This window comes from Chiloscyllium plagiosum, unplaced genomic scaffold (assembly GCF_037043375.1).
Source record: "Chiloscyllium plagiosum isolate Xiang-an unplaced genomic scaffold, Cpla_swu_hap1 HiC_scaffold_41, whole genome shotgun sequence".
NCBI lineage: Eukaryota > Metazoa > Chordata > Chondrichthyes > Orectolobiformes > Hemiscylliidae > Chiloscyllium > Chiloscyllium plagiosum.
The window spans coordinates 34,756,642-34,783,827 of NW_028270179.1; the positions used below are offsets into that span (position 1 = coordinate 34,756,642).

The 27,186-nt window shown below is 42.5% G+C and overlaps 1 protein-coding gene across 1 annotated transcript in view; it reads left to right on the plus strand.

The window, feature by feature from the left end:
* Window positions 1-27,186, plus strand: part of LOC122544462 (NACHT, LRR and PYD domains-containing protein 3-like) — a 112,993-nt gene that overhangs the window by 35,973 nt on the left and 49,834 nt on the right. The window contains exon 3 of the mRNA XM_087981797.1: window positions 8,123-8,218. Coding sequence (XP_087837923.1) covers window positions 8,123-8,218 — 96 coding nt within the window. The remainder of the gene's footprint in view (window positions 1-8,122; window positions 8,219-27,186) is intronic.

Genomic DNA, 27,186 nt, shown 5'->3' on the forward strand with positions numbered 1-27,186 from the left:
ATCCTTTAGCAACCTCTTTCAATTTCTCAAACAATGTGAGCATGTACTTAGAATCTCAGGCGGAATCTCCAAACCTTCCCTGAATGTTGACTAACCAATAATCAAGCTTATCTAATTTAAATGCACCTGCGTAAAGCCAGTTTCCATGGGACCACCCATATAGATCAAGGGTAAAGGGAATAACATAACAACTATTACCCATTTCCCTCCAAACGATGTCGGTTGGTGAATCTGTATTTATCGTGGCACTGCTGAGTTCTTTTCAAAGGTTCCAAGTGTTGCGGACCACCCTTCACAGCAGGACATGTAGCTTCATCGCTGGGGGCAGCCTATCGCCGTCAATCTTAGAAAGTTGCGATCCCATTTGTTGTCCCGTTTCTTCCCCACACCCCCCATCCTCAGTCGAAGCAAAATGCTCAGAGACACAGTATAGTTTTACCTCCTTCATCTTTATTCCAGGCCCTGGAGGGAGAGAGAACGATTACCCTCGTTCTCACACAGACATGAGTTCTTTGTGTTCTCTGGAATAGCAGTTTCTTAATGATTATGTAGTCATTTTGCAGGGAGGAGCATCCAGGTAAGGCAACATATATATTGATTGGGTGACTGTTATAATTAGCGAGCATCAGTAGTAAGGCTTAAGTCATCTGCTGTTACGCAATGAATAACTGGCTTCACATAATACTTTTCACCTTGTTAAACTGACTTATGTACTGAAGGCTTCCACTATTGTTAAATGGCTCAACATAACAAACATTTTTCCACCTTGTTAACCCATTACCATTGTCTCCAGCACCCCATTGTTAACTGCCAGTTCTTACCTGAGTTATGCTCAGCTGAACCTTTTGTTTCACAAAACTCAGAACTTAACTCTGTCACTACCTGATTTTACCTTATACACATTCTCATTCCCTCCTTTTATCATTTCACGCTAACCAATGGCATTACTAGATTTCATAAGACTCTGACAGCCAGTACATAAGCAAGTTATTGATGTACAATATGCAGTGATTATAACAAAAATTGCTAGTCCATTATAGTAATTAGAATTTGAAGAATCCTCCCATGTGGAAAAAAAAATTCACAAGTTCTTAAATCCACAGTCCTTAGTGACCACTCTATCCCCTCCAAATTGAGTAGAAATAAGCCAGTTCTCCAAACTCTTCTTCAGTAAAATCCAACCTGAAAACAAAATTCAGTCTGTCCTTGAGCATCACTCCATGGAGAAATCTGAATTCTTTGATAATGGCAGTTAAATACTTAACAAAACTAATGAGAAATCCATCCTTCCAGAGATGCTTCAGAAGGAGAATACCAGTGCATCTGAGTGTGCAGTGCTGTAGCTACGGCAGCAGAATAGGTGAATGCGGCTCTCTTTGCACCTGCTCTACTGTTAAGTGTAACAAAGCCAACCGGCTGTTGTTTTGTTAGCTTGATCAGTGAATCTTCATATCCCTTAAGTGATTGAAAGACAAGGTAAAGCTCACGTGGTTTAATGTCCATAGGAAGGCCACTGACAAAAAGCGTACCAACCTCCTCTTCACTGCTGTTAGTTTGTTCATTTTTCGGGCTCATGACTGGGGAATCCGTTGGATCAGATTGTGGATGGGTGGGTGGTGGTCCAACTGGAGAAACTCTAGAGATGATGTAAGCTGCTGAAAGTATCTTTGCATTTCTTCTTTCATTCCTTCCTTACCAAGGTGGATATAAGTATAGTCATACATTTAACTACATTCAGTTGTGTATCCGCCTATTTCAACCTTCTTTGAATTCTTGAAGTCTATTACTCTGTTCACTATTTATGACATTATCAAGTTTTAAACAATCCGTAAACTTCTAAATTGTACTGCTTAAGCAATTCACTTAATTATAAACAACAATCAATGGTCTTAATATCAAATCCTCGAGGGACCCCATTCAGGTTATTCAAAAATTATTTTCCTTTAACAAATTGATACTTGGCTGATGTGTAAGCTGTCAGGAAAAGTATTTCAAAAGTCTGGAACAGCAAGAAAACAACAAAATGTTTCCTATGCTTCGGCAATTGAAGAGGCAGTTTCCGTTCAGATTTAAATGTCAAATGTTCGAGGGAAACAAATGCTGAATATTTTAAAATATGTTCTACAAATGAAACTTCCCGAATAAAACAGTTGGAATTGCAGTGGCGACTTTGGTAGAGATCAACATTTTTTTGAATTTGCAATATGAAGGAGGCCAATGAAGTCTTAACAATAACTGACAGAACTGAAACAGCTCAGCCTCAAGTTCTAACATACTCTAGAAAACCTTAATTAACCATAAACTAAAAATGCACTCTTCTTTTTGTAAACACTCTGCACAGAAGCATAAAGATATTTTAATGTAATACACTCATCTGACTAAAGCATGACCACTGACCCAGCTGTGTTTTTTTTAACAGCCATTGTGAATTTCAAACAAATCAGGGGCTCAAGGCACTCTGTTTGTTTTAAGGTTACAAGTTTGATCATTTAAAGAATGACATAATGTTGAACAATTTCAACGTAAAAACCAAGTCTGCCCCACTACACAGTCCACAAAACACATTGAATTAAAATCCTCATTCAAACAAGGCAAAGCAGTTACTTAAAAGGATTTTCCGAACCAGTATTTTAACATACCAACCTGTTTAAACATCAAGCACTCTCAGCATGGCACAATCTACGTTGAAACTTGCCTTTTTCAACCCAAGTATTAGTACAACATTAAATTCAGCGTTTCTCTTTTTCTTGCATCCTCTCACTGAAATTGCACTTATAAAAAGAGAGAGCCCTCGCAGTGGACCACATGGCGTCACAATCCAAGCCTCTCTCTTCCCCCAGAATAAAGTCTTGCAGAACCTCAAATTTTACAACTAGAGGGCTTTAACCCCTTTCTCACATTACTCCTCACAGGGGCTTGACCCCCCAATTAAATACAGAACCTGGCTTAAACGCAGAGAGCTCAAAGCTCAACACAGTGCAGGGGACTTGAACTTCAAATCAACCACCCAGTAGGCTTGAACCCCAGTACTGAGCAGAGGGCTCTAACGTCAACTAAACTCACCCCAGGGGACTTGACCACCAGTACCGTGCAAAGGACTCTAACCTTGACCAAACCCATGCCAGGGGACTCAACCGCTAGTACTGCACAGAGGACTCGAATCTCAATCACACCCCCTCTCCCCCCAGTGCAGCGCAGAAGATTCATAAACTCTGTCTGCCAGCATGCTTGCAAAACTGCGTCTCTCGACTGAGCTAATTACTGTTGGAGGGATCTATAGGATAAAGAGCGATTGAATGAGGGAACCATATCTGACACACAGGAATGTTGAGAGGGACCAAGGTTTAAAAGCTTACCTTGTGGGTCCGTCTGTCTCGAGACATTAATGTTCCGGATGGCCACTGACACCGTCCAGTCGTAGCTATCCGTTTGAATCCTGCCGACTACGCCAATATTGTCATCCCGCTTCCCCCCACACCTCAGTCAAAGCAAAATGCTCAGAGACACAATATAGTTTTACCTCCTTCATCTTTAATCCAGACCCTGGAGGGAAGGAGAACCATCCCCATGTGCACAAAGACATGAGTACACTGTCTTCTCTGCAAAGCAGTTTCTTAATAAGTTATATAGTCATTTTACAGGGAGGAGCATCCAGGTAAGGCAACATAGTTACATGATGAAGGAACAGCGCTCAAAAAGTTAGTAATTCCAAATAAAACTGTTGGCCTATAACCTGGTGTTGTGTGATTTTTGACTTGTGAAATAAGGCAGGGCAAGTGAGTGAGGTGTCAATCGGGAAACTCTATGGGGCCAGCGACTATTATTCTATTAGTTCTAAAATAGTGGTGGAAAAGGATATACCAGATCTAACAGTTGAAATTCTAAGTTGGAGGAAGGCCATTTTGACGGTATTAAGGAAGAACTTTCAAAAATTGATTGGGGGCAGATGTTCGCAGGTAAAGGGATGACTAAAAATTGGAAGCCTTCAAAAATGACATAACAAGAGTCCAGAGACATTACATTCCTGTTAGGGTGAAAGGTAAGATTGAAAAGGAGAGGGGATGGTGGATGATAAGAGAAATTGAGTTTTTGGTCAAGAAACTAAGGAAGCATGTGTCAGGTTTAGAGAGCAGCGATTGAGTGAATTCTTTAGAAAAGTATAAAGGCAGTAGGAGTATACTTAAGAGGGAAATCAGGAGGGCAAAAAGGGGACATGAGATAGTTTTGACAAATAGAGTTAAGGAGAATCACAGGGATTTTATAAACACATTAAGGACAGAAGGGTAACTAGCGAGAGAATAGGGCCCCATAAAACTCAGCAAGGCAACCTATGTGTGGCACTGCAGGAGTAATACGAGTATTTTGCATCAGTGTTTACTGTGGAGAAGGACTTGGACGATATAGAATGTGGGGAAATAGATGCTGACATCTTGAAAAATGTCCATATTTCAGAGGTGATACTGGATGTCTTGAAATACATTTAGGGTGGAGACATCCACAGGACTTGATAGGTGTATCCTGGAACTGTGGGAAGCTAGGGAAGTGATTGCTGTGCCCCTCGCTGATATTTGTGTCATCGATAGTCACAGGTGAGGTGCCAGAAAACTAGAGATTGACTAATGTGGTGCCACAATTTAAGAAAAGCCAGATGAGCCTGACATCAGTGGTGGAGAAAGTGAGGTCTGCAGATGCTGGAGATCAGAGCTGGAAAGTGGTGTGCAAGATGTTGGAGGGAATCCTGAGGGACAGGATTTACATGAATTTGGAAAGGCAAAGACAAATTAGGGATAGTCAGTATAGTTTTGTGTATGTGAAATCATGTCTCACTGACTCGAATGAGTTTTTTTGAAGAATTTACAAAGAGGATTGTTGAGGGCAGAATGGTGGATGTGATCTATGTAGACTTAAGTAAGACATTCAACAAAGTTCCTTATGGTAGACTGGTTAGCAAGGTTAGATCCATGGATTACAGGGAGAACTAGCCATTTGGATACAGAACTGGCTCAGGGTAGAAGACAGAAGGTGGTGGTAAAAGGTTGCTTTTCTGACTGGAGGCCTGTGACTTGTGATGTGCCACAAAGATCTATGCAGGGTCTACCACTTTTTGTCATTGATTTGAATGATTTTAATGTGAAAGTAGGAGGTATGGTTAATAAGTTTGCAGGTGACACCAAAATTGGATGTGTAGTGGACAGTGAAGAAGGTTACCTCAGAGTGCAATGGGATCTGCATCAGATGAGCCAATGGGCCAATGAATGGCAGATGGAGTTTAATTTAGATAAATGTGAGGTGCTGCATTTTGGAAAGGCAAATCCGGGCAGGACTTATACACTTAATGATAAGGCCCTGGGGAGTATTGCTGAACAAAGAGACCTTGGAGTGCAGATTCATAGTTCCTTGAAAGTGGAGTTGCAGGTACTTGGGATCGTGAAAAAGGCATTTAGTATGCTTTCCTTTATTGGTCAGAGCATTGTATAGGAGTTGAGAGGACATGTTGCCAGCGTACAGGACATTGTTCAGGCCACTTTTGGAATATTGTGTGCAATTCTGATCTCTCTCCCATCGGAAGGATATTGTGAAACTTGATTTAGGAAAGGTATCCAAGGATGTTGGCAGGGTTGGAGGGTTTGAGTTATGAGAAGAGACTGAACAGGCTGGGGCTGTTTTCCCTGGAGCCTCTGAGTCTAAGGGATGATCATATAGAGATTAATAAAACTGTGAGGGGCATGGAATAGGGTAAATATCCATGGGCGGCATGGTGGCTCAGTGGTTAGCACTGCTGCCTCTCAGCGCCAGGGATGGTTCGATTCCAACCTCAGGTGACTGTCTGTGTGGAGTTTGCGCGTTCTCTCGTACCTGCGTGGGTTTCCTCTGGGTGCTCCAGTTTCCTCCCACAATCCAATGATATGCAGGCCAAGTGAATTGGCCATGCTAAATTGCCTGTAGTGTTAGGTATATTATTCAGGGGTAAATATAAGGTAGGAGAATGGGTCTGGGTGGGTTGCTCTTTGGAGGGTCAGTGTGGACTTGTTGGGTCGAAGGGCGTGTTTCCATACTGTAGGGTATCTAACCTAACTATCAGAAATAGAGATAACTGGGAATAATAAGATTCAGGAAGTTCAGCTCATTAATTTGAGCGTGTAAGAATTATTTGAGAAACTGAAGGGAGTAAAATCTGAAAAATTGCCAGGACCTGATGGCCTACACCCTTACAGGGATATAAGGGATATAACTGCACAGATTGCAGATGTATTGGTTACAACATTCTGAAACTTATAATCCGGAATTGATTCAGCAGATTGAAAACCAGTGTTATATTGGTAAACAAAAGAAATTAAGGATGTTTAAAAACTGGGAACTGCAGTTCAGTTAGCTTGACTTTGGTCATCAGGACAATGATGGAATCTATTAAGGAAGTTTTAATGATACCATAATATGGACAAATTCCGCATGGTTTTACAAAAGGGACACCAATTCTGGCAAATGTATTATTGTGTTTAATGGATGTAGCTCTTCTCCACGCTAATAGCAAACCATATCAGTGGTCGGGAAATTATTGGACAAGTTTCTGAAGGAGAGAGTTAATCTCTGCTTGAGAGGCAAGATCTGCTCAGGGATAGTCAGCCTGGCTTTATCAGAGGGAAGTGATGGCTCACAGGTTTAATAGAATTTTTCAAGGTGACTATGTATGTTGATGAGGGGAGTGCAAATTTGCAGTTTACATGGATTTCATTAAAGCCTTTGACAGGGTCCCATTTGGGAGTCTGATAAAGAAGGTAAAGGCGTATGGGATCAAGGGTAACTTGTTAGGGTAAATCCAAAATTGGCTTTGAGGTAGCAAACAGAGGCTAGTAGTAGCAGTCTGATTGTGTGACAAGTGGCCAGTGTCCATGGAGTACCACAGGGATCAGTGTTGTGTCCCTTATTCATGATAGTCATAAATGATGCACATGAAAATGTGGGAGGGGCGGGGTCAGGTGTGCTGATGAGTAAGTTTGTCGATGACACAAAGACTGGCCAGGTAGTTAACAGTAAAAAGCAAAGTGTCAGGTTTCAGGAGGATACAAACAGATTGGTAGATGAGATGAAACCGTAATATATGTGAGGTGATGCTCTTCCATCAAAGTAACAAGATAAGGGAGCAGGATAATAAGAAACTCTGAGGAAATTAGGGTTCTTGAGGTGCTTGTTCACAGATCCCTGAAGGTGGCAGGATGGGTTAACAGTGTAGTTAGGAAGGCATACTGGGACACGTGCCTTTATCAGTTATGGCACAGATTGTGAAAGCAGGAGATTATGTTGGAATGGTACAAAACGCTGGCAGGAATACTGTGTGCAGTTTTGATCACCTGACTATAGAAAAGGGGTGTTTGCGGAGGAGATTCACCAGGATGTTGCTTGAAACATTTCACTGTGAAAAGAAGCTCGTGTTGTTTTCTTTCGAGCAGAGAAAGCTGAGAGGGGACCTGCTTTGAGATGTATCAAATTATATGGGGCAATAGAAGAGTGGAGAGAAAGCAGCTGTTCCCCTTAGTCTAAGAGGCAGGAATGGAGGGAGTGGGTGGGGTCGGAGCATTGGGAGGGGGGAGGGGTGGTGGTGGTGGTAGTGGTAGTCAGTGACATCATAGTTTCAAAGAGAAGGGCACCAGGTTTATTGGGGATTTGAGGAAAAGATATTTCATCTTAAAGTTATAGGGTGGTGGGAATTTGAGGATACGCTACCTGGAGGATGGTTGAGGCAAGAAACTTTACAACACTTTTTGAAAAATACATAGATGAGCACTTGAAATGTCATACTAATCATGGCTATGAGCCCACTGCTGGAAAGTGGGATTGTGGTAAATTTAGGGCAGTTTTGTTGGTGAAAACCAAAGGGCACCTTCTGTATTGTATGATTCTGGGGATTGGGCCGTGGAGATCAGTGGGACTCCAAGGATTTCACTGGGCAACTGTCTGTGTCACTGCTGATGTGGAGAGTTGATAAAAAATACTCTGGAACTCAAGATTCTGCAACTCACAGCTGTCAGTATTACTCGTGGGAACAATGGACTGATATATTTAACAAGCAAACATTCTGAAGTTATTTATTCATCTAATCCTCCAATTAATATATTTATTGCAGAGCATCAAAATCTGGGAGTGTCTTTCAACAATATGGCTGAAGGTCCAAACAGGGAAGAAGATCCAGTGTCCTCGACTGAAGTTGACATAGACACAGGTTGGTTCACAATGTTACTTTGGAAAAAATCTCTGTCTGACAAAGTTAAAAATCACACAACACCAGGTTATAGTCCAACAGGTTTAATTGGAAGCACACTAGCTTTCGGAGCGACGCTCCTTCATCAGGTGGTTGTCTGACAAAGGCCTTGAGAAAGAGCCTGCAGCTCAAAATTAAAAGAGCAGGACATCGGCTATGGGGAAAAGTTGAAACGAGTGACCATTTTGGGGGGCATTACAGTCACATGTAGAGGGAACTCCTGTGTGCTGCTACTGTCCAGTAGAGGCTGACCTTTGATCTTTGTGATGGATAAAGACTGTGACCCAGAGCAGGGCATTCGACAGAACAGTGCGCTACCAGGAAGTTGAAGATGACTGTCAGAGTCCTCTTCATTATTTTTATTCCTTTTATCAATATCAATTTGGAGCTGTGAGCTGCAAACCATGAGTGAAAGATAACTTTTAGACTGTGTTAATGGCTTGTATTAAAAGGAAAACAAGGTTTTCTGTCAGGCTTGGAAGTTAATTGCAAGTTGTTTCCTGATCAAAGGGTTCTGCAGATGTTTCATCATCATATTGTATTTAAACAGATGGCAGAAGTTGCTAGTAATGAGGTCTGTATCTGGGAATTGTATTCAGCAAGTCTGGGAAAAAAACCTTGTGCAGATGTTGCATGGTAACTCCTCAGTCAGTTCGGGAATGATCAGAGTTTTAATTGGGTTCTGTTCGCACTGTTCATTTTTTTAAAAAATGAATTTGACTGTTGGTGCTACGGCATGAAGATTTGAAAGTTTCCCACCTAACTCACCATGAAGAGCTTTTGGTAGCTCAGAGAATTTTAAAAAACACTAAGTTATAAGGAATTCTTCCTTTATCTGTGTGAACTGCAAAGACGACCCAGGGCAAAATCTTCACAGCATAGTCCATAAAATCATCATTCACATTGTGAAAAACACTTAAATAATTTGGCTAGTTTTGTTCATAGAATCCCTACAGTGCGGAAACAGGCCATTCAACCTAACAAGTCCACACCGAGTCTCCGAAGAGCTTCCCACCCCAGATTCACACCCTACCCTAGCCTTCTAACTCTGCATTTCCCATGGCTGATCCACCTAACCTACACATCTTTGGATTTGTTGTTTGATTCCCTTCACTGTATTTGATGTTTTGTATTGAATGTGCTTAAAAATAAAGATTTTAAGTTTCTAGCCTAGATCAATTATATTTCTTTGTTTAATTTTGCTGTTTTAAAGTTGTAATGTTATTAGTAAATTGCTAAGTCTTTTGTTTAAGCTTAAAAATTGATTGTCAAGAAGTGATTTGCAGAGTTTGGGATTGATCATTCAAAAAGTCTATTTTGGAACCATTGGAGTCAATTTTGAGGGTCTTTTGAAGGTTTCAAAATTTACTGTGTTGCAAATAGAGGTGGAAGGACTGTTTTAGTTTGGTTGTCTGTCTCCATGTTGTAATGCTACCCACAGTGGAGCAGAGGTGAGAAGCACGTTGAACCCAGAAATAGAATCTCCTAAACAATTACCTTCCTATCATTAGGGGAATAGATAAACTCAACTCAATACCAAGCAGATCCTGAATGGTAAATGACCTCCCTGACTGTAGAGGGAAGAGCTTTCTGGAACAGTGGGACCATCTGGAGGAAAGAAAGGACAACTGGAAATATCCATGTTTGGGACTAATGTGAACAACATCAAAAGATGATCTAGATGAGGCCACTTGGCCCTTGAAGCCTACTCATCATTTAACCACATCATGCACCTCAACTACACATTGTCATAGAGCTGTACAAAATGGAAACAGGCACATCAGTCGACTTTTTCATGCTGACCAGATATTTTAAATTAATCTAGAGCCACCTGCCAGCATTTGGCCCTCATCCTTCTAAATGCAAATGTCTTTTAAATGTTGTAATTTTAGCAGCCTCCACCACTCACTTGGGCAGCTCATTCCATAATGCATCCCCCTTTGTTGGAAAAAAAAAGTTGCCCTTTAGGTCCCTTTTAAATCTGTGCCCTCCCACCTTAAACCAATGTCCTGTAGCTCCCAGCCCCAGGGAAAGGACCTTGGCTATTCACCCTATCCAAGCCCCTCATGATTTCATTAACCTCAACAAGATTACCCTTCAGCCTCTAACATGCCAGGGAAAATAGCTTCTCCCTATATCTCGAACCCTGGCAATGTCTTTGTAAATATTTTCTGAACCCTTTCGGTTTCATAACATCCTTTCTGCAGCAGGGAGACCACAATTGCATGCAGTATTCCAAAAGTGGCCTCTACAGCTATGACATGTTTTCTGAACTCCTGTACTCAATGCACTGACCAGTAAAAGCAAGAATACCAAACACAACCTTCGCTGTCCTGTTCATCTGCAACCCCATTTTCAAGGAACTATGAATGTGCACTCAAATGTCTCTTTGTTCAGCAACACTCCCCAGAACCTTACCATTCAGTATATAAGTCCTGCCCTGATTTGCCTTTCCAAAATGCAGCATCTCACATTTATCTATATTAAACTCCATCTGCCACTTCTTGGCCTGCTGACCCATCTGATCAAGGTCCTATTGAACTCTGAGGTAACCTTTGCTGTCCATTAGAGAAATGATTAGAATGCAGGAGAGACATATTTCTGTGAAAATAAGAGATAGAATTGAAAGGTTAGGGAACCATGGATGACAGGTGAAATTGTGAGACGAGCTAAGAGGAAAAAGAAAGCATACATAAAGTCTCGGCAGCTGAAGACAGACAAATATTTGGAAGAATATTGGGAATGTGGGACCAATCTAAAACAAGGAATTAAGAGGGCTAAAAGAGGTCATGAAATATCTTTAGCAAATAGGAATATCCCAAAGCCTTTTATTCCAATATAAGGATCAAGGGGGGATCAAGAGAAATTGTTGGCCCACTCAAGGACAAAGGAGGGAAGTTATGCGTGGAGTCAGAAAAAATGGGTAAGATTCATAACGAGCACTTTGTATTGGTATTCACGGAGGAGAAGGACATGACGGAAGTTGAGATTAGGGATAGATATTTGAATACTCTAGGTTAAGTCGGCATGAGGAGGGAGGAAGTTTTGGGTATTCTGAAAGGCATTAAGGTGGACAAGTCCACAGGTCCACAGGATCTATCCTAGGTTACTGAGGGAAGTGAGAGAAGAAATAGCTGGAGTCTTAACAGATATCTTTGCAGTGATTGAGTCCCAGAGGACTGGAGAATTGCTAATGTTGTCCCCTTGTTTAAGGAGGGAGCAGGGATAATCCTGTAATTATAGAGTAGTGAGCATGTTGTCAATGGGAGGGAAGTTGCTGGAGAATATACTGAGGGATAAGATCTATTCCCATTTGGAAGAAAATGGGCTTATCACTGATAGGCATCATGGTTTTGTACAGGGAAGGTCGTGTCTTACCAACTTAATAGAATTCTCTGAGGAAGTTGATTGATGAGGAAAGAGCTGTAGATGTCATGTACACAGACTTCAGTAAGGCATTTGATAAGGTTCCCCATGATAAGCTGATGGAGAAAGTGAAGACGCATGGGGTCCAGGGTGTACTAGCCAGATGGGTAAAGAACTGGCTGGGCAACAGGAGACAGACCGTAGTAGTGGAAGGAAGTTTCTCAAAATGGAGAACTGTGACCAGTGGTGTTCCACAGAGATCAGTGTTGACACTAAGATTGGTGGAGCAGCAGATAATCAAGGAGATTGTCAGAGAATGCAGCAGAATATAAGTTGATTGGAGAGTGGGGCAGAGAAATGCCAGATGAAGTTCAATCCAGGCCAATTCGAGTGATGCATTTTGAACGATCCAATTCAAGAGTGAACTATAGAGTAAATGGAAAAGTCCTGGAGAAAGTAGATGTACAGAGACATCTGGTTGTTCAGGTCCATTGTACCCTGAATGGGGCCAACGTAGGTCAATACAGTGGTCAAGAAGACATACAGCATGCTTTCCTGCATCGGACAGGGTATTGAGTCCAAGAGTGGCAGGTCATGTTACAGTTGTATAAGACTTTGGTTTGGCCACATTTGGAATACTGCATGCAGTTCTGGTTGCCACATTATCAAAAGCATGTGGATGCTTTGGAGAGGGTGCAGAGGAGGTTCATCAGAATGTTGTCTGGTATGGTGGGTGCTAGCTATGAGGAGAGTAGATTAGGATTATTTTCATTGAAAAGACAGAGGCTGAGTGGTGACCTGATTGAAGTCTGCAAAATCATGAGAGGTATAGACAGGATTGGTAGCAATAAGCTTTCCCCCAGAGTAGGGGACTCAAGTATTAGAGGTCACGAGTTTACAGTGAGAGGGGAAAAGTTTAAAGGAGATATGTGTGGAAAGTTCTTTATGCAGAGAGTCTGGGTGCTCGGAATGCATTACCAGCGGAGGTGGTAGAGGCATGCACAATAGCATTATTTAAGATGTATCTAGAGAGATACATGAATAGGCAGGTGGCAGAGGGATACAGTCACTTAGAAAATAGGCAACAAATTTAGATAGAGGATCTGGATTGGCACAGGCTTGTAGAGCTTGTCCTGTGCTGTAGTTTTTTTTGTTCTTTGTCTACTACATCACCAACTTTGGTGTCATCTGTAATCTTAGATACCATTCCTCCTATGTTCATGTCCAAATCATTTAAAGAAATGATGAAAAGCAGTGGACCCTGATCCTTGTGGCACATCGTTTTCACAGGCCTCCGGTCTGAAAAGCAAACCATCACCACTGTCTGTCTTCTGTCTCCAAGCCACTTCTGTATCCGAATGCAACAAGAACAGAAGTTGCTGAAAAGCTCAGCAAATCTGGCAGCATCTGTGAAGAGAAATCAGAGTTAATGTTTTTGGTCCTGTGACCCTTCCTCAGAACTGTACCCAAATAGCTAATTCTATGTAATCTAACCTTGCTAACCAGTCTGCCAGGAGAAACCTTTCTGAACACCTTACTGAAAGTCCATATAGATCACACCCATTGCTCTGCCTTCTTCAATCCTCTTCATTACTTCTTCAAAAAACTTCAAGTTAGTGAGACATGATTTCCCAAGTACAAAGCCATGTTGACTATCCCTAATCAGTCCTTGCCTTTCTGAATATATGTAAATCCTGTCCATCAGGATCTCCTCTTACAATGTCCATCACTGATGTCAGACTCAATGTTCTGTAGTTCCCTATTTCTTTACTGCCTTCCTTTCGCACTGCATTAGCCAAGCTCCAGTCTTCAGCACCTCACCTGTGGCTATTGATGATACAAATATATCAGCAAAGGGCCCAGCAATCAGTTCCCTCGCTTCCCACTGAGTTCTAGAGCACATCTGGTACTGGGGATTTATCCACCACTGTGCACTTTAAGATGTTCAACTCCACCACCTCTGTAATATGGACATTTTTCAAAATGTCGCTATTTATTTTTCCAAGTTCTTTATCTTCCATATCCTTCTCCACAGTAAACACTGATACAGAATACTTGATAAGTATCTCCCCATCTCCTGCAACCTTACTGATCTTTAAGGGACCCTATTCTCTCCCTAGTTACCCTTCTGTCCTTATAGTACTTGTGGAATCCCTTTGCATTCTTCTTAACCCTATTTGACAAAGCTATCCTGTTTTTGCCCTCCTGATTTCCCTCTTAAGTATATTTCTACTGCCTTTATATTCTTATAGGGATTCATTTGATCCTCGCTGTCTATACGTGACATATGTTTCCTTTTTCTTGACCAAAAACTCAATTTCTCTCCTTGTCCAGCATTCCCTTTACCTGCCAGCATTGCTCTTCACCTTCACAGGAAAAGATTGTCTCTGGACTCTTCGAAAGTGAGATAACAGGACTTTCCACTTTCCGACTTTGCTTTGCTTACAAATATATGCCCCCAATTTTGAAAGTTCTTGCCTAATGTCGTCAAAATTGGCCTTCCTCTAATTTAGAACTTCTAGATCCGGTCTCTACATTACTATTACAAAAATCTAATGGAAATATGATCACTGGCCACAAAGTGTTTCCGCATGGACACCTCAGCCACCTGCCCTGCCTTATTTCTCAAGAGTTGGTCAAATTTAGTTCCTTCTCTAGTTGGACATCCACATACTGAATCAGAAAATTAATCCCCTTTCAATTTAGAGGTGATCCGTCCTTCTTTTACAGGTCACTTCTACCCCAGAATAGATTCCAATGATCCAAAAATGCGAATCTTTCTCCCTGCACCAGCTCGTAAACTATGCATTCAACTACTCTATCCTCCTATTTCTACTCTCACTAGTTCATACGTCTGGGAGTATTCCAGATGTTAATACCCTCAAGGAACTTTTTTCTTAAATTCCTGCCTAATTTCCTATATTCTCTCCCCAGAACCTTGTCCTTTTCTCTTCCTACATTATTACATTATCGGCGGCACGGTGACACAATGGACAGCACAGTGGCACATGGGCGGCACGATGGCACAGTGGTTAGCACTGCTGCCTCACAGCGCCAGAGACCCGGGTTCAATTCTTACCTCAGGCGACTGACTGTGTGGAGTTTGCACATTCTCCCCGTGTCTGCGTGGGTTTTCTCCGGGTGCTCCGGTTTCCTCCCACAGTCCAAAAGTGTGCAGGTTAGGTGAATTGGCCATGCTAAATTGCCCGTAGTGTTAGGTGAAGGGGTAAATGTAGGGGAATGGGTCTGGGTGGGTTGCGCTTCGGTGGGTCGGTGTGGACTTGTTGGGCCGAAGGGCCTGTTTCCACACTGTAAGTAATCTAATCTAATCTATTAGTTTCAATGTGTACAATGACCTTGTGCTGTCCCTTTCCCCTTTGCAAGAATTCTGCATCCTCTCCAAGATATCCTTGATCGTGGCACCACGAAGGCTACACACTATTCTGGAGTTCTGAGGAAGGGTCACCAGACCCAAAACATTTACTCTGATTTCTTTTCACAGATGCTGCCAGATCTGTTGAGCTTTTCTGGTAGTTCCTGTTTTAGTTTCTGAATTACAGCATCCACAGTTATCTTGGTTTTGTTTAGCAGAGGTAGTCAGCTAAAAAAGTTTACTGCCTGATCAGATAGCTGTGCAGGTTTACGGCTCTGTTTTTTTCATTTCCCATGTGGTCCCTGCTTGCTCTCTCTTCCTCTTGTTTAAAAGTGCCGTTGTTGAAAGTTTTTTTCCTCAAAGTTTCAAAACAATGTAACACTAACGAAACAGTAATTACTAATCCAATAATTCAAGGAAATCAGCTGCAAACTGAAAATAGCTCAAAAAAAGGAGCAGCTCTTACAGCCACAATATTTTCCCGTATTCCACCTTGGATCCTTCCAGGGCTATTGAAAATTCTTAATGTCTTTGTGCCTAAAAACTGATCATCCTCTGTCTTGAATAGGCTGAGTGACGGTGTTCTCAGCTCTGAGCAGTAAAGAGATTCTTCCTCACCTGGGAATGTTTTGAACAGAGAGCCCTGGGCTTCAGGTGTATAGTTTCTGGAAAGTTGCGTCACAGTTTGGCACACTTGCCTTCATTGGGACCCTTCAAAGATCAGCAAGGCAGCCTATGTGTAGAGACACTAAATGAGTATTTTGCATCAGTATTTACTGTGGAAAAGGACATGGAAGAAATAGAATGTAGAGAAAAAGATAGTGTAATCTTGAAAAATGTCCATATTAGAGAGGAGGATGTGCTGGATGTCTTGAAACGCATAAAAGTGGATAAATCTTGAGGGACAGGATGTACATGTATTTGGAAAGGCAAGGACTGATTAGGGATAGTCAACATGGCTTTGTGCTTGGGAAGTCATGTCTCACAAGCTTAATTGAATTTTTTAAAGACGTAACAAAGAGGATTGATGGGGGCAGACCAAATGTGATCTATATGGACTTCAGTAAGGCTTTTGACAAGGTTCCCCATGGGAGACTGGTTAGCAAGGTTAGATCTCATGAAATACAGGAAGAACTAGCCGTTTGGATACAGAATTGGCTCAAAAGTAGAAGACAGAGGGTAGTGGTGGAGGGTTGTTTTTCAGACTGGAGGCCTGTCTGCATTGCTACAGGGATCGGTGTTGAATGCATTACTTTTCTTCTTTTATATAAAATGATTTGGATGTGAGGTATAATTAGTAAGTTTGCAGATGACACCAAAATTGGAAGTGTAGTGGACAGCGAAGAAGGTTACCTCAAATTACAACAAGATCTTGATCGGATGGGCCAATGAGTGGAGAAGTGGCAGATGGAGTTTAACTTAGATAAATGTGAGGTGCTGCATTTTGGGAAAGCAAATTTTAGGACGTATAGACTTAATGGTAAGGTCCGAGGGAGTGTTGCTCAACAAAGAGACCTTGGAGTGCAGGTTCATAGCTCTTTGAAAGTGGACTTGCAGGTAGATAAGATAATGAGGAAGACCTTTGGTATGCTTCCCTTTATTAGTCAGAGTTTTGAGTACAGGAGTTGGGAGGTCATGATGCGGCTGTACAGGACTTTGGTTAGCCACTATTGGAATACTGTGTGCAATTCTGGTCTCCTTCCTATCGGAAAGATGTTGTGAAACTTGAAAGGATTCAGAAAAAGATTTACAAGGATGTTGCCAGAGTTGGAGGATTTGAGCTAAAGGGAGAGTTTGAATAAACTAGGACTGTTTTTCCCTGGAGCGTCGGAGGCTGAGAGGTAACTTTTATTCTGGTTTATAAAATGAGTGGCATGGATAGGTTAAATAGATAAAGTCATTTCCCTGGGTGTGGGTGACCAGAATTAGAGGGCATAGGTTTAGAGTGAGAGGGGAAAGATATAAAAGAGACCTAAGAGACAACATTTTCATGCAGAGGGTGGTACGTGTGTGGAATGAGCTGCCAGAGGAAGTGGTGGAGGCTGGTACAATTGCAACATTTAAGAGGCATCTGGATGGGTATATGAATAGGAAGGGTTTGGAGAGCTATGGGCCAGGTCCTGGCAGGTGGGCCTAGTTTGAGTTGGGATATCTGGTCGGCGTGGACAAGTTGGACTGAAAGGTCTGATTCCATGCTGTACATCTCTATGACTCTAGGTATATGAATAGGAAAGTTTTAGAGCGCAACCAAATGGAACTAGTTTAATTTGCAAAACTTGGTCAGCATGGACAAGTGGACTGAAGTGTCTGTTTCCTTGGTGTATGACCTCAATGATATAACTGACCACTGAGACAGAGTCCCCATGTTCTCCATTTCCCAGCCAGCCAAGCTTTTTTCTCAGTACAGGGTATTTATGCTATCAAGCCTCTTTGGAATTTTGTGTTTCTGAGAGATCCCTTCTTGTCCTTCTATATGCCAGGGAATGTAGGCCGTGTTGACAGAGTCTTTCCTGACAGGAGAGTACCAGAAACAAAGATGGGGTTTGCCTCCTTGTAATAGTTGTAATGTGTATTCAGGGATTACAGGCACATGTTGCGAAGGTAGTACTGTTATCATGAGAGATTTATTTTTGCCTTATAGATGGTGTGCAAAATAAATTGCATGTATAATGTGACGGATAGTTTTATGCAATGCCAACAAGGTGGTTTTCTAAATCAGTATTTTGAGGGACAACCTTGGAAATAGAGTATTTTGGATCTGGTATTATGCAATAAAAAGGCAAATAATTACCCTATAGTAATGTGACCTGTAGGAGAGACTCATGATGTGATGGTATTTTGTACTGAGTTTGACATTGAAATTGGATATTGTGAAACAAAGTTTAAGGACTTGACAGTTCATAACTCTTTAGTGTTATTTAATTTAAATCTAATATTTAATCTGATTAATGGATTATACACTGATTATAATTGCAGTAAATGCTAGCCTCGCTAGCAATGTTCCTCATCACATGAATAAGAAAAAAAATAATGATGTCATGAAGTATGAACTTGCTATTATTCAATCAGTTTCACATCCCCTATTATTGATGAATTTAGATTAACTTTAAAACATGCCAGCAACCACTAATCATCTTCTTGTACTTTCCACAATTGCTTATAACTGCAGGTATCCTACACTGCTGTCTCTCAGGCTCACTCTCACTTAGAATCTTGTCTGAGGGGACTGCTTTGAAGCACCTTGGGAAGTTTTACTATGTCAAAGTATGTGGAAATATAAGTTTATGAGTGAGACTTATCCAATGTCGTCCCGTTCCCCCTTCAGTCGAAGGAAAATGCTCGGAGACACAGTTGCTTTACCTTCCTTTATTCCAGGTCCTGGAGAGAGAGAACAATCGCCCATGTGCACAGGGGCATGAATTCATGGTCTTCTCTTAAACAGCAGCTTCTCAATGAATTATATAGTCATTTTATAGGGAGGAGCATCCAGATAAGGCAACAATACATATTTATAGGGTGACTGTTACAATCAACGAGTATCGTTAGCAGAGGCCAAGCCCTTTATTGTTATACAGTGGGTGTTCTTAACTTTGTTAACTGGACTCATACAATGAATACTTTTCCCCTTGTTATCTGCGAATGGAATTCTGAAGGACAAACTTACTAAACTCACTCTAGAAACAGGACTGAATCGGCGAAAGGCCCTGCCCCTCGTCCTGTACGTCAGGAGGCCGAGAAAAGTCAGAGATGTCTAAGGACTACCATTGAGGTAGTCTGTGTATCCAAAGGGCACAATGGTCAGTAATACTAGAAATACTAATTCCCCCATCTGCACAAGTACCTGATCGAGACATTCTCTGGCATTTGAATCTATCAGCAAGGCTGAGGCTGAGAGACGGAGTAACCACAAACTGAATAAGGGAACTCTGTTGCCCAAAACGAACTGTGAGTTTAGAGGTCAAGGGGAATTCCTGGTTGTGGGTGGAGAAAGGAGCACGGCGGTCAGGGTTCTGCCTGGGCCTGTTGTTGTCGGGAGGGGAAGGGGTCCGATGGGCCTGACAAACGACTGTCTATGTGGACAGTCACGCCTCCAGTGGCCAAAGGAACCGCAAGTGAAACAATTTCTCTGGGGGACGCATTGAGGCCCCTGGCCCTGATCTTGAAAATCCTGTATGTCCGGGCCAGGGCGAGGAGGGATACCTGGTGTATAGGGTGGTATCACAAGACTATTAGGGTATGTGGCATAGCCGTGGCTGTATGGATTAGCCCACCCTAGAACACAGGGCAGTGGTTCCATTTGATAGCCTGTGGTGTCATGTCATGGGGCCATATCGCAGACAGGTCTCTGAACCGTTTTGTGCTTAACAGATTCAGGTAAGGCGGACTTATTCAAACTCCAGAAGTGGGTTACCAGTAATTTCATCTGGGACTTACTTTTTTCTGACCAATCTAGGGCATGAGTACTGATGGATTTACCTATTTCGTCAGGGAGACACTGCATTAAGAGTGCATTGAACTGGGTGGAGATGTTACAGCATTAAAGGAGATATCGCCAGCGTAGGTGGCATAAGTGGAACCGAACCTGTTGTAAAAGTCCGGATCGTCTTCATCTTTCTTAGCTTTACAATTTAGAATTTTAGTAAAATCAATGGGTTTTTGAAGGGTGCGGCGCAGGGCATTTCATATTGCATCTGTCTGATCATTTTCTCTTGGGATGGCAGCAACGAAAGCCTCCCCAAGTCGCATGGTTGCCCAAAGACTCTTGTCATTTTTCATACTTGCCAGAGGCGAGCATCATGCAACAGAGATTAAAAAGGTCCTGGGATGTAGCTTTGTAGATTCTAATAGTACGCATGAGATGTTCAATTAAATCCTTGGGTTGGGTCTTCTTTTTCTGGGGCGCCATTCATAATCATCCACGTTTCTTGTGGTTTCCATGGAGTATAGATGGGAATTGTGGGCCTTTGAGCAATGGCGTTGGGATCCGGATTGGGTACTTGGCACAGCAGAAACTGTCGGTGCGGTAGTTCAGCTTCTGGGCAGTGGAACCTGCTATCAGGGTGATTAGTCACAGCATTAGTACTCATGGGGAAGTCAGCATCAGAGTCAGATTCAGGCGCACTACTCAGGGAATCAAGATCTGGGCACCCAGTCAAATAATGTTTTGTCAAGGTTTCCAGGAACTGCTCTGGCTTCCATGGTTGGTGTTAGGAACAGGCTTCAGTTTTAATTTACTGCGATTAGAATGACTGAGAGTCCAGCAACAGACGGGATCAGTGTATGTGACTGGGGTAATAGTATGACTAGGTTGAGCCTCACAGGCTGGGAGGGGAGAGTTCAGGGAAAAGTTGGGCGAGCTGTGGTAGAGCTTTGGGGGTGTCTAGGACTGATTGCAGGGTGGAGGTGATTCAGGTTAGGGGTGAAGGTTTGTCCTTGGTGCTATAGGGGGGTTACAGGGCAAACAATTTTCATCAGAATCTCCCCACTATCAAATAAAGCCTGGAGTTCAGATATGTCCAGTGGCGCCTGAGAGACATCTTTGTCACTTTAGTCTTTAGATTTAAGATTGTCCGTTTAAAATAATGCCTTCAAAACCTCCCAATAACTGCTTTTCCATTTATCATCAGTAGTAAGAATATTTTCACATTTAGCAGTCTGTTGCCAAGCAATTTGGTGGGATTTTTCGTTTATTTGGGTGGCCACCATTCTCCAATTAGTAATAAAACATTTCCAGTTTTGTGAAATATTAGACTTGCACACCTCAGCGTCTGCTTTTGAACATTTATGTAGATCTCAAGTGCCCCCCAATGGTTATTGTTCATTTCCCAACAATTTGTTTAGTCGGGTGCTCAATCTACGATAATTAACTCATCACGCAGATTATCACGACAGATTTATCCTATCTGAGACGAAAGACCCAGGTTATCAAGTGTCTGTCCCATTTGCCTAAAGGTACTTTAACTGTTTCAGATTTAACAATGTTACCCACAAATCAAATTCCACTTAAACGCAGAAAACCCGAATTCCACTTAAATGCAGAAAACTCAAGCCTCAAACACGGATAGCTCAAACCCCACCACAGCGCACAGGACTCGAACCTCAACCAAACCTACCCCAGGGGACTTGAACCTCAATGCCACACAGAAGACTCAAACCTCGATCACACTCTCCTCCCTGCAATGCAGCACAGAGGACTTGAACCCCTGCCTGCCAGCGCGCTTGTGAAACTGTGTCTCTCGACTGAACTAATTACCGTTCGACGAATCCATAGGATAGAGAGCAATTGAACGAGGGGACAGTCTCCGGCACACAAGAGTATTGAGAGGGACCAGGTTTAAAATCTTACCTTGTGGGCCTGTCCGTTTCGAGACACCTTCCGATCCTAGCTTTCCGTTTGGATTCTGCCAACTATGGCAATATTATCGTCCCGTTTCCCCCTTCAGTCGAAACAAAACACTGGGAGACACAGTTGTTTTACCTTCTTTTATTCCAGGACTTGGAGAGAAAGCTAGTGATCGCCATGTGCACAGGGACACGAGTTCACGGTCTTTGCTCGAACATGAATTAGATAGTCATTTTATAGGGAGGAGCATCCAGATAAGGCAACATACATATTGATAGGGTGACTGTTACAATCAACGAGTATTGATAGCAGAGGCCAAGCCCTTTACTCTTATACAATGGGTGTTCTTAACTTTGTTAACTGGATTCATACAATGGATACTTTACCCCTTATTAGCTGACCTTGCATACTGAATGCTTTCAATATTGTTAAATGGCTCTACGTAATTACTGCTTTTCCACCTCGTTAACCCATTACCCTTGCCTCCAGCACTCCATTGTTAACTGTAAATTCTTATCTAATCTGAGTCATGCTCAGGTGAACCTCTTGATTCACAAAACTCAGAATTTAACCCTTTCTCTGCCTGCATATATGCTACACACATTCTCACCAGGCCTAGAGCAGTATGGGCAATGGCAAGCAATGTGTAAAAATATTGCGTGAATGAAATAACCTGATTATTTGATCAAAAGAAGAATTCAGAGTTTCCTTTTTCAGGTTTAAACAATGAATTATATATCTCTTCTAATAAGTGACCACTAGCTTATTTCCATACATTTGCATCTCATTAGCTGTTATTTTCCATGCAGCTCATAGTTCTTCCCTTCTGAGAAATTCGATTTGAACTAGTTTCAGGCATGACGGTCAGAGTGGTTACCTGTTGGCAGCTACTGGTTTCTTCCTTGTTGAAAGGGCTTTGTCCTACTGTGTCTTCACACAATGTCTATGAAATATTCAGAGGTGCTGTTTTCCTCAATGCACGTCAGCATCAGCAAATGTTCATCTTCACCACGTACCAGGCCTGCTGTCTGTCTAAACCGCACACGACTTCACCACTTTCATATTTCACTTTGAGCTCATGAACATCTGTGATTTGCACACTTCTGGCAGTTTGCTTTAAACACCGAGGCGCGCACATGCAGCTCTACAGCATAAATCTTACAGGTCTTGGCTTCATTCTTCCTGCTTCCTCACTTTGCACTGACTTTAATCTGGGCAGCCTTTTTTTGGTTTGCTTTGTTGTTTAATGCAAAGCAAGAGGCAGGTGACTTGTCACAGTCGGGATGGTCCAACAGGCAAGGAGGTGGACATGTTGCCAAACAATACTGTGCGACATTTAATGTTACACTTACCGCATATACTAGCAGCTTGAGTGATACACTATGCATACTCCAACCAAATGGTGGCAATTCAAATGGGACAGTCCTTGGTGTTGTTTGGGGGAACGACAGTCATTCAGCGGGAATTTAAAACTTTACAGCACCGTAGACGCCCTTTGGTTCTTGATGTTGTGCTGACCTTTACCCGACTCTGAGGTCAAGCTAACCTACGTATGTTTTATTTTACTATCATCAATGTGCTTATCAAAAGTACCTTAAATGTCCCTATGTATCTGACTCTACCAGCACTGCTGGCGGTGCATTGCACACAAGCACCACTCTTTGTAAAGAACCAACCTCTGATATCTCCCCTAAATCTTCCTCCAATTGTCGTCCCATTTTCCCCTTAAGAAGTAGCAAAACATTCTGAGACTCGGTATGGTTTTACCTCCTTCATCATTATTCCCTCCCTGGAGGGAGAGAGAACAATTGCCCGTGTGCTCAGAGACATGAGTTCACGGCCTTCTCTGGAACAGCATTTTCTTAATGAATTATATAGTCATTTTACAGGGAGGAGCATCCAGATAAGGCAACATAAATATTGATTGGGTGACCATTACAATCAGCAAGTGTCAGTAGTAACGATTTAGCCATCTGCTGTTACACAATGAATGTTCGTAATCTTAACTGGCTTTACATAATGAATACTGTTCACCTTGTTCAACTGACTTTACATGCTGAATGCTTCCAATATTGCAAAATGGCTCTACATAATGAATGTGTTTTCACCTTGTTAACCCATTACCATTGCCTCCAGCACCCCATTGTTAACTGCAAGTTCTTATCTAATCTGAGTCATGCTCAGCTGAACCTCTTGTTTCACAAAACTCAAAACGTAACTCTTTCCCTACACACATTCTCGCAATCACCTTAATATTATGCCCCCTTGTGATAGCCATTTATGCCCTGGGGTAAAAGCTTCTGACTATTCACTCGATCTGTATCTCTCATTAGCTTGGACACTTCTCACCCTTTTTCGCTCCAATGAGGATATCTTTAGCTCCCTCAATCTTTCTTCATAAGACACGTCCTCCAGTCCTGGCAGCACCCTGGTAAATCTCTGCACCCTCTCGAAAGCTTCCACATCCTTCCTAGAATGAGGCAACCAGAACTGAACATAATATTCCAAGAGTGATTTAACCACTGCTTGACAGAGCTGCAGCATAACTTCGTGGCTGTTAAACTCCATCCCCCACTAATGAAAGCCAACACACCATATGCCGCCTTAACAGCCCTATCAACTTGAGTAGTAACTTTGAGGGATCTATGGACATGGACCCCAAGATCCCCTGTTCCTTCACACTGTCAGGAATTCTGTCTCTAACTGTATTCTGCATTCAAATTCAACCTTCCAAAATGAATCCCTTCACATTTTTCCAGGTTGACATCCATCTGCTACTTATCCGATTTTTGCATCCTGTGTATGTCCTATTGCAACCTACAACTGCCCTCCACACTATCCACCACTCCACCAACCTTCGTGTCATTGGTAGACCTACTAACACTCCTTCCACTTTCTTATCAAAGGCATTTATAACAACCACAAAGAGCAGAGGTCTCAGAACCAATTCCTGCGGAACATCACTTGTCACTGGGTTCTCGGCTGAATGCTTTCCATCTACCATCACCCTCTGTCTTCTATGGGCCAGCCAATTCTGGTCCAGACAGCCAAATTTCCCTGTATCCCATGCCACCTTACTTTCTAAATGAGCCTACCAAGAGGAGTCTTATCCAATGCCCTGCTAAAATCCATAGTCACGACATGCACCACTCTACCTTCAATGCATTTTGTCACATCCTAAAAGTATTCTATAAGGCTTGTGAGGCATATCCTGCTCCTCTCAAAGCCATGCTGACTATCTCTAATCAAACTAAGGATTTATAATTGCTTGGAAAACCAGTCTCTGAGAATCCTCTCCAATAATTTACCCACCACAGACATAAGACTGACTGGTTTATAATTCCCAGGATTATCCCTACTGGTATTCCTTTTCTTGATCAAGGGAATAACATTTGCCACCCTCAAATTACCTGGTATTAATCCAGTTGACAATGAGGACGCAAAGCACATTGCCAAAGGTGTCGCAATGTCTTTCCTCGCTTTCCTGTGGTAACCTTGGGTATATCCTGTCTGGCTCAGGGGACTTATCTATCCTTATGTTTTTCAAATTTTTCAGCACATCCTCCTTCTTAACATCAACCTGTTTGAGCATATCAGCCTGTTTCACGCTGTCCTCACAAGCGACAAGGTTCCTCTCAGTAGAGAATACTGAAGCAAAGTATTCATTAACTACCTCCCCTATCTCCTCCAACTCCAGCCATAATCTCCACTATCCCTGATCGGCCGCACCCTCACTCTGACTATCATCTGGTTCCTCATGTAAGTGTAGAATACCTTAAGCTTTTCCTTAATCCTATTCGCTAAAGCTTTTTCATGCCCCCTTCTAGCTGTCTTAAGTGCATTCTTCAGTTGCTTCCTGGCTACCTTGTAACTCTTGGGGTACTACCATTGTCAGTAGAGAAGGTGGGTACTACCATTGTCAGTAGAGAAGGTGGGTACTACCATTGTCAGTAGAGAAGGTGGGTACTACCATTGTCAGTAGAGAAGGTGGGTACTACCATTGTCAGTAGAGAAGGTGGGTACTACCATTGTTAGCTGCCATAATCTGAATTCACCAACAAGAAACAGTTTTACAGAGAAGGTGAATGATGCAATGGGTTAGCTTATCTGCTGATATACTCAAAGGTTCATAAGTATCCGTTTTCCCTGGAGCGTCGGAGGCTGAGGGGTGACCTTATAGAGGTTTACAAAATTATGAGGGGCATGGATAGGATAAATAGGCAAAGTCTTTTCCCTGGGGTCGGGGAGTCCAGAACTAGAGGGCATAGGTTTAGGGTGAGAGGGGAAAGATATAAAAGAGGACTGCACAAAACACTATATAGGACAAACAGGAAGACAGCTAACAATCCGCATACATGAACATCAACTAGCCATGAAATGACACGACCAGCTATCCTTAGTAGCCACACACGCAGACAACAAGCAACATGAATTCGACTGGGACAACACTACTATCATAGGGCAAGCCAGGCAGAGAACAGCCAGGGAATTCCTAGAGGCATGGCATTCATCCACAAACTCCATCAGCAAACACCCAATATACCAACCACTACAGCGGACAGCTGAAACTGACAACCGGAAGCGGCAGGGACAGACCATTATAAACACCGAAGGAAACATCAAAGAAGCGCTTCGCAGGAGGCTCCCAAGCACTGATGATGTCGCCTAGCCAGGGGACGAAACGTACAGCACGGAAACAGACCCTTCGGCCCAACCCATCCATGCTGACCAGATATCCCAACCCAATCTAGTCCCACCTGCCAGCACCCGGCCCATATCCCTCCAAACCCTTCCTATTCATATACCCATCCAAATGCCTCTTCAATGTTGCAATTGTACCGGCCTCCACCACATCCTCTGGCAGCTCATTCCATACACGTACCACCCTCTGCGTGAAAAGGTTGCCCCTTAGGTCTCTTTTATATTCAAAGTTTGTGCGAAGATTTGTAGCTCGGGTCTGTTTCCGTGCTGTACATCTCTATGACTCTATCCAGGTCGGTGAATAGACAAACAAATTTTTAGAACTGTTGCTGTGTAAACTGTTTGAATTTTCCATGAAATTGACCCTGCAAATGCAAAAGGATGCAAACACATGATGAAGTTAAAGAGAAACTGTTGTTCATAGCATCCCAGGAACCTTTTGACCTTGTCGTTATGGGTGATGCAAAGTATTAGGTGTAAGATAAAACTGAGGTCCTCACTGAATTCAGAGTAAACTGACTCCAATTACAATATGTTGACTAACTCCAGAAAATATTTGTGGATTCCAATATTAATAAAGAGTTCTATAACAATTTTCCCTTGGGTGTGAGAGTCCAGGACTGGAGGGCATAGGTTTAGGGTGAGGTGGGAAAGATTTAAAAGGGACCTAAGGAGCAACTTTTTCACGTTTTGAGTGTGTGTGTGAGAGAGAGAGACGTAGAGAATGAGCTGCCAGAGGAAGTGGTGGAGGGTGGTACAATTACAATGTTTAAAAGGCATCTCGATCGGTATATGAATAGGAAGAATTTAGAAGGATATGGGCCAAGTGCTGGCAAATGGGACTAGCTGGTCGGGAAGGTAAGTGATTGTTATTTAAGAACTTACCTCGACACCAACAGTCTTTTTGCAGCAGAGAGCAGCGGGAGCTGGGTGGAAGTGAAGTCAGAGCACATAGCCGGTCAGGAAGGCAGGTGATTGTTATTTGAGGGGTGTGTTCTAGACCCCAGGTCCTACAAAGTAGGGCCTCCCTCCCACCCTCGTCCTCTAACCTAAATTAAAAGTTCACAGACTTGCCCCAAAAAGAGGGTCCAAGGAAGTTCCTGTGGATTGAAGAGTGAGGCTTTAGCTCAGGAGTCTTTGACAAGG